This window comes from Ylistrum balloti, unplaced genomic scaffold (assembly GCF_031769215.1).
Source record: "Ylistrum balloti isolate Yb309-2 unplaced genomic scaffold, AGI_CSIRO_Ybal_v1 Utg369580, whole genome shotgun sequence".
In the NCBI taxonomy this organism is placed as follows: Eukaryota; Metazoa; Mollusca; class Bivalvia; order Pectinida; family Pectinidae; genus Ylistrum; species Ylistrum balloti.
The window spans coordinates 283723-293214 of NW_026781871.1; the positions used below are offsets into that span (position 1 = coordinate 283723).

Genomic DNA, 9492 nt, shown 5'->3' on the forward strand with positions numbered 1-9492 from the left:
GGCGCTTGTAGATATTTCTTGCCCTTAAAATTCTTCTTCTTCTTCTTCTTCTTCTTCTTCTTCAGGAATGTCAGAATTTTCTCGATTTTGTATAAATGGTGGGTTTGCCCTCCCCAACCCCCTGTTAATAAATAAAATACCCATGATAAGATTTGATTTCACGCCATGTCCCTGAGAAAGCATTTTTACAACACCTACGGTATCCGTTATTTCAGCCCATGTTTCGATATTGCCCTGTTACTGTGATAGCTCCAATGATGTCGTCATATACACGGTACAGTGTGTTCAGCAAACGAAACGAAAGCAGAATACCATGAAATTTACATTGTATTGATTTACCCCTACAGTTTAAAACATTTAAGGGACATAGATCTGTTTTGTGAATCCCATGATCATCAATAGACATCCGCTATGTCTGAGATAAAGACAATTAAAGTTCGTTTACCCTGTGCTCATTCAACCATGTCATTCCGGATTAATCAATTTAATCAGTCAACTACATCTGAACATCAGGAATTCTCGCGTGATTTCCCGCGTCTGTATGGTGATGAAGATAAGAATATCCTTCAAAACGTATACCAATGATCCCAGGGCGCTACATACGCATTTACCAGGTCTGTAACCAATGGAACGTGTAAACACGATCTAACCAATAGGAAAAATGCATGAAAACACGTGACAGGTAGTAAGAAAAACCTCTTCTATAACAACTGCAATTTAGCTGCGGATTCATATTATTACGACTGCTTCTGTTGACACTGTGTAAACGGAATCGTACCACTATAACAGAACGCAGAGACATCTGATGGGTACCATTTGTAGTTTAACTGAGAAGTATTGAAAGGAAGCATGTTGTTACGATTTTAAATCATACGTATACTACCAGTCAGACTACCTGCCATTACTGCTTTGTTGTTTTATAATTTAACCTCCGATTTTTTTTCTTACTCCCACACCACCTTCCCTTCGTCAAAATGTATTCGTGCACGATGCCATTTATTTCTATATCATTGATGGTACTATCATTACTTCGAACAAGCTTGTGTTCCGCGATCAACAATACTCGTTTGTTGGGAGATCTTTTAAATGGCTACCAGAGGTTTACGCGACCTGGTGCTGACTACTCTGTTCCAACATACGTTAGTGTTGAGTTCGATCTCCTCTCAATTCGAGATTTCGTTGCATTGACAAACAAATTTGCAATCACTGGAGTTTTTGAATTGTCTTGGCACGACGAGAGAATTTCTTGGGATCCAACTGCATACGGTGGTATAGAAGACATACATATACCTCAAGAATTGGTGTGGAAGCCCGAATTAATCAACACAAAACCGTTTACAGTCGTGAAGCCCATTGGAATACCGACGTTTGGGATTATATATCATTACACCGGAGACGCTTTTTGGATACCCGGTGATAATTATGATACCTCCTGCGAAGCTGATGTAACTTACTACCCGTTTGACTCACAGACATGTACCTTCAGATTCTCGGATTGGACACAAATACCTGGAACTATCTTTATAACCTCTTCTAAAAATGAGTTAGGTCTGAAATTGTACGTCACAAATCCTATGTGGGACATCACCAGCACCGTGATAGAGACGGATCATGACGAGTTTGGAAATTTCGTGTATTTTGATATTCATTTTAAACGACTTTACGGGTTTTATGTACTAAATATGGTTTTACCAATATGCCTGATCAGCTTCGTGAACATATTTGTATTCTTCCTGCCAGCAGAATCCGGTGAACGGATTGGGTTTTCAATTACAGTTTTTCTGGCGCTGTCGGTTCTTCTTACCATACTGGCGGAACATCTACCTAAGGCTTCTCGTCCACGAATCTCTATCATTTGCTACCTCATATTCTTCCAAACAACGATAAGCATTTTTGTCTTGTTAGCAACCATTCTAAGTTTGCGTTTCTTCTTTCATTCAGACTCGGAGGAAGTCCCGCGATTCTGGCAAAGATTTATACAAATAGTAGATCTGAAATGTGTATGTCGGAGAAAAAAACGACAGATTTCAAATGCAAACGCTGAAACAAAATCAATAACTTTGAGCAAAGAGTTGTTCGCCACGGACGTAGAAGATAGTGTAGATTTGAACGACATGAAAATCATCGGAAAGGAGAAACGCCCTCAGGATAATTCAGCTCATCAGGGCGTGGATACCATGGCTCGTGTCACATGGAAACAGGTTGGACAAGCCTTTGATAAAGTATGCGCTGTAGTATTCTCATTATTGAACATCATAAACATAGCAATATATTTTATGATTATGTATGTAAATGGTAAAATATAGATTGTATTATAAGGAAGACTGTTCTTTAATCACCATGCATGCACATAAACATAGACGGCTAGTGTTTAAGCCGGATCATCGAAACATGATTCCTGGCTGTGACGAAATTATGAAATAAGGATTAGACAAATGTTTTGTTATCCGAAAAAGGATGATAACTTAATGAAGGAAATGTTTATATTACCAGAAAAAAATGATAAGATGATGTAATGAAAGCAGTGTCTATATTGTCAGAAGAAAGAAAATTGTTGATATTATCCGGAAAAAGGACGATAAGATGACATAAGGAGAGAAATGTTTATATTGTGTGAAGAAAGATAATTTTTTTATATTATCCGAAAAAGGACGATAAGATGACATAAGGAGAGAAGTGTTTATATTGTGTGAAGAAAGATATTTTTTTTATATTATCCGAAAAAGGACGATAGGATGACATCAGGAGAGAAGTTTTATATTATCCGAAAAAAAAGAGAATTGTTTATATTATCAGAAAAAAAGACGATAAGATGACCTAATGAGAGAAGCGTTTATAATGTCTTGAAAAAAGATGACTTGTATTTTGGTATCCAAGAAGAAAAGCTATTCGATATTTCACATTGTCCAGAGTTACTCCAACGTTTTGTTAACATGTTAAATGTTTTCGGAATACAAAGATATGGTTTTACCAAGAACGTTAGCATGTGAACTCCATCATCTGGAAGCAGTTACCGTTTTTAGAAATAGATTTAGATAGACGATTGGTTTAGAGAGAACTTATCAGGTCACATAACATTCATTGCTATTATAAGAATATTGGAATAGTTAGAATTTTAAATAAGGTCACAAAACATTTCAGTACTTTGGTGATGAGTAAAGGTATATGCTTTATGAATTCAGTATGTGTAGACACACTCATTACTTTATGAATTCAGTATGTGTAGACACACTCATTACTTTATGTATTCAGTATGTGTAGACACACTCATTACTTTATGTATTCAGTATGTGTAGACACACTCATTACTTTATGTATTCAGTATGTGTAGACACACTCATTACTTTATGTATTCAGTATGTGTAGACACACTCATTACTTTATGTATTCAGTATGTGTAGACACACTCATTACTTTATGTATTCAGTATGTGTAGACACACTCTTTACATTATGTATTCAGTATGTGTAGACACACTCATTACTTTATGTATTCAGTATGTGTAGACACACTCTTTACATTATGTATTCAGTATGTGTAGACACACTCATTACTTTATGTATTCAGTATGTGTAGACACACTCATTACTTTATGTATTCAGTATGTGTAGACACACTCATTACTTTATGAATTCAGTATGTGTAGACACACTCATTACATTATGAATTCAGTATGTGTAGACACACTCATTACATTATGAATTCAGTATGTGTAGACACACTCATTACTTTATGTATTCAGTATGTGTAGACACACTCATTACTTTATGTATTCAGTATGTGTAGACACACTCATTACTTTATGTATTCAGTATGTGTAGACACACTCTTTACATTATGAATTCAGTATGTGTAGACACACTCTTTACATTATGTATTCAGTATGTGTAGACACACTCTTTACATTATGTATTCAGTATGTGTAGACACACTCATTACTTTATGTATTCAGTATGTGTAGACACACTCATTACTTTATGTATTCAGTATGTGTAGACACACTCATTACTTTATGTATTCAGTATGTGTAGACACACTCATTACTTTATGTATTCAGTATGTGTAGACACACTCATTACTTTATGTATTCAGTATGTGTAGACACACTCATTACTTTATGTATTCAGTATGTGTAGACACACTCATTACTTTATGTATTCAGTATGTGTAGACACACTCATTACTTTATGTATTCAGTATGTGTAGACACACTCATTACTTTATGTATTCAGTATGTGTAGACACACTCATTACTTTATGTATTCAGTATGTGTAGACACACTCATTACTTTATGTATTCAGTATGTGTAGACACACTCATTACTTTATGTATTCAGTATGTGTAGACACACTCATTACTTTATGTATTCAGTATGTGTAGACACACTCATTACTTTATGTATTCAGTATGTGTAGACACACTCTTTACATTATGAATTCAGTATGTGTAGACACACTCATTACTTTATGTATTCAGTATGTGTAGACACACTCATTACATTATGAATTCAGTATGTGTAGACACACTCATTACTTTATGAATTCAGTGTGTGTAGACACACTCATTACATTATGAATTCAGTATGTGTAGACACACTCATTACATTATGAATTCAGTATGTGTAGACACACTCATTACTTTATGAATTCAGTGTGTGTAGACACACTCTTTACATTATGAATTCAGTATGTGTAGACACACTCATTACTTTATGAATTCAGTGTGTGTAGACACATTCTTCACTGTATGTGTTCAGTATGTGTAGACACATTCTTTACATTATGAATTCAGTATGTGTAGACACACTCATTACTTTATGAATTCAGTGTGTGTAGACACATTCTTCACTGTATGTGTTCAGTATGTGTAGACACATTCTTCACTGTATGTATTCAGTATGTGTAGACACATTCTTCACTGTATGTATTCAGTGTGTGTAGACACATTCTTCACTGTATGTGTTCAGTATATGTAGACACACTCTTCACTGTATGTATTCAGTATATGTAGACATACACTTTATGTATTCAGTATGTGTAGACCCATTCATCACTTTATGTATTCAGTATGTGTAGACCCATTCATCACTGTATGTATTCAGTATGTGTAGACACATTCTTCACTGTATGTATTCAGTATGTAGACATCACTGTATGTGTATTCAGTATGTGTAGACATACTCTTCACTGTATGTATTCAGTATGTGTAGACACACTCTTCACTGTATGTATTCAGTATGTGTAGACACACTCTTCACTGTATGTATTCAGTATGTGTAGACACACTCTTCACTGTATGTATTCAGTATGTGTAGACTTACACTTTATGTATTCAGTATGTGTAGACTTACACTTTATGTATTCAGTATGTGTAGACACATTCTTCACTGTATGTGTTCAGTATGTGTAGACACATTCTTCACTGTATGTATTCAGTATGTGTAGACACATTCTTCACTGTATGTATTCAGTATGTGTAGACACATTCTTCACTGTATGTATTCAGTATGTGTAGACACATTCTTCACTGTATGTGTTCAGTATGTGTAGACACATTCTTCACTGTATGTATTCAGTATATGTAGACATACACTGTATGTATTCAGTATGTGTAGACACACTCTTCACTATATGTATTCAGTATATGTAGACACATTCTTCACTGTATGTATTCAGTATGTGTAGACACATTCTTAACTGTATGTATTCAGTATGTATAGACACACTCTTCACTGTATGTATTCAGTATGTGTAGACCCATTCATCACTGTATTTATTCAGTATGTGTAGCCACACTATTCACTTTATTTATTCAGTGTCAGAATTTTGACGGCTTCATTTTTCATCATGGAAGTAAATATATACAGATATCCACACAACATCAGTTTTAACGTTAATTAATTACACGATAACACAAATCAACACCAACCGATCACAACGGTAAACGATATAACTAATTGATTTTATCACGAATATCTTATATGTTTCTACAACCCTCCTGTGTGAAAGTAAATATTCTCGAGTTGATTGAATATGTCCAAGCGGAATTGAAGTACTAAGAGGCATCATTCACACAATAAGAAACGATAGCACGGTAATTTAGTAAATATATCTTAACAATAATGGAGAGGGTCAAGTTAACAAAAATCATTACCGATAAATAATACCCTAAACTTGTTTTCTTTACCACCAATCCCTCCCCTTCTCTCTAGATATGAAACAGAACCTTTAAAACGTATTTCACAGTATAACCTGGAAATGTAGGCGAATTGTGTTAAACATTTATCAAGCAGAATTGTGTTGTTGATGTTCAGATAAATGAAAATTAGGAGATTTATTGAATCATATAGCTAGTGCTATTCCCAATCTAGATTTTGTGTTTTCTTTCGATAACTTTGGGGTTTTCCTCAATCGCTTCAAAGCCTTCAAAAATAAGGTCCTTAGCAGCACAGACGAGTCCTATAAGGATGAAACAGTTGTATGGTGCAGTGTAATTTATTACGTCTCTCTATTGTATCTAACTCTAAATTAGTATGTAAATGGGCTATTATCATGTGTGTCATTTGTACTGTGTTGTGTTTTGTCTTTTAGCAATAAAATATGCTATCACCTAATCACGGTTGATAATGTTTTATATTATTAGTGAAAATTGAAAACAAATTGAAAAAAAGATGAAATAACGTGTGTTGAATATAAGAGTATTATAACAGAAATTATAAATGTAAGTAAAACAAATCTAATACCTGTCTTTATCCTCACGTGAATGTTCTGTTATCGTATAGGGTCATGGGATATATAAATATAGAAGTTAAAAAAGACACAAGAATCCATACAAACAACATCTTACTGCTGGCTCATCTAACTGTCCAACTAAGCCTTTGTCAAAACTACTAACTGACAATGCCATCAGATTTGGTTAGTCTTATGAAACTGTAAACAGAATAAGTGGAATTGGTATGTGGATTTTTGAGAACTCCAGAGAGCAATTTATAACACCCTCTTCTAAATCATTAAAAAACATCCGTACACACCATATTGTAAATTGAAAGGACGCATTTGTTCAGTTGTTATGAGAACTTACTTCTCCAAGAAAGGTGAACGATGTTGCAAATTTAAGGTTATGATCTAAAATTCTGAAGTGTATTTCGTAAAAATTACGTCCAAATCAAAGAAGAAATATACTGAGAACGTTTCTGGTCGACAACATCTTCGCCGAAATTGCTTTTTCTCGAAAGAAATAGGACTAGTGTCTTGACTTGATCAGGGAAACGCCCAGATAACAATCACAATGCGAATGGTTTGAGCTATATATAGAAGGATTCAATGTAAAACCCTAAGAAAATTGGACTATGCTTATCGTGGTGTGCAAAGAATAGCACACCATTCCAAATGCATAGTTGTACCAGCCTGTATATAGGACGTTCATATGTATAAACGTGAATGGTCAGAACCCAGTACTACCGAATCTCACATAGGTAATAATGTCTCTGTGTACAGGACATCTTTGTGATACCGTTTAGTGGATAGTAAGCGATACAGTGTCCAGGGGTGTAAGACGAAACATACCAGTTAAAGTACGTCATTGGTGTTCCGTCCTGAAACTGCCAAATACCTTCTAAAGTGGGGTCAATTCCATCGAGAAAGTACAAACCGCCTGTAAATAGTAAGATATCAAAGGCATATTAGCGGAGTTATTTGATAAACGCAATTAGACTGAATCACTGAAAAAAACATCTTTGAATATATCTCATGTTGTAGGATAGTACGAAAATTATCAAATGAATAACACCTATCAATAAGAATTAAGAATTAGACACAGTAGAGCCAAATAATGAATCTAACTTCATCACACAGCTGCATTCGCCAGTGATTATAAAGGTGACTGAGGGAAATTAAAATTTATTGAAAAAAATTCAAAACCTAGATTTGAGATCCACTAGTCCCATAATCTAATAAATTTTCTGATATTCATATGTGTGATGATTTAAAAAAGAACAAGAACACGTGTTTAATTCTGAACTAATTAACAGTCCATCAGCAGTATCTGCTACCTGCAGTCTTGAAGCCTGAACAGAAACACAAGTGAATAACACCTTCCATAAGAAATTTAGCATTAAATACAGTAAAGCCAAAAATGAATTGAACTGAATAACACTGCTGTTTCTATAAGACTCCTCAGCGAAGCGACTGATCGAATTAACATTCATCAATTCTTGAAACGTTATTAATTACGATTTTTAGGAAGAATGCCTGCAATTTTATATTTTATAGCAAAGATATCTTGCATGAATGTTATACGATATTGTGCACTGCAAGAATCCTATTTATACTATTGGTGGATTTTACGTCCCCGAGATTTGCCGTAATCTGCTTGCCACGTGTTAATTCCTTATAATAGTGGCACGGTTACAAGAAACACACAAGTATTTGATGCTGTTATAAAATTATCTGAAAATTAAGAAATTTATTCATTTATGGGGCTGCTGCACCTCTCCGTCTAGATGTTAACTTATCTTTGATCACTTTGGATTTTCCTTAGCGCCCAATTAGCTATAAAATTTAGGCCCTTAGTATCACTGACGAGTCCTAGGTGGACAGTTGTATGATGAAGCATCACTGACGAGTCCTAGGTGGACAGTTGTATGATGCAGCATCACTGACGAGTCCTAGGTGGACAGTTGTATGATGCAGTTTAATGATTCATTGTTTGGTCTACTGTATCTTACTTTAAATTATGAAATGGTACTATCCTCTTATGTGACTTTTGTAATACACATAATAACTTTTAATTATAAATAAGACAGGTTGTTTACCCGTTCCAACCTCGGTAACCATGGCGTCGTACTTGGCTTGGGAATCAATTCGAGCCAATGTTGCCCCATCCGCTTCACAGCCAGACTGTGCTGCTAATTTTGCCGTCCTTTTTCTCACTGCTCGGAAACAAGCAACAGGGTAAGAGGCGTATCCTAGTGAGGTGTTACATATTGGCTGTTGCACTGAAAGAGAAATTAAAGGCTGTGATGGCTATTATTATCATAAAATAATCAGTAGTATTGTTAGCCTGATCACGTCAGTCATTTGGTGTTATCGAAGAGATATGTGATTGATATTTCATGTTAAACTCCTATTTCAGAAAAAAGGCGTTCTTCTCTTCGTTTAGATTTCTTAAACGTATTAAATCTTAAAGTCTCGTCATTATATATTATAGACTTTATCTATTGGATAAATCAATGCCTAATGTTATAATCCATTTGTTGTATGTTAAATATTTTTTGCGTTTTACTTTTCATTTTTTGTTCTCAAAGATTTTGCCTCGCAAAAACGTCATCCTCGTGCTTAATCGGAATAATGGTACATGACTGAAAATTTTCTGTCTGTTAAAATAGTCCCCGTTATTCCTAAGTTCATATGAGGGTGCACTCGCATACCCCAATAAGGACAGCCGTAAATTAAACTTTTTAATAACTTTTCGCCATGCAAATATAGAGGTAT

General features: G+C 34.8%; 1 protein-coding gene across 1 annotated transcript; it reads left to right on the top strand.

Annotated features, from left to right (window-relative positions):
• The first annotated feature begins 989 nt into the window (after positions 1–989).
• On the top strand, positions 990–2306 carry LOC132543398 (acetylcholine receptor subunit alpha-like). The gene has a single exon (XM_060206902.1). It carries the CDS (start codon positions 990–992, stop codon positions 2304–2306), a length of 1317 nt encoding a protein of 438 aa, XP_060062885.1.
• Positions 2307–9492: the final 7186 nt, after the last annotated feature.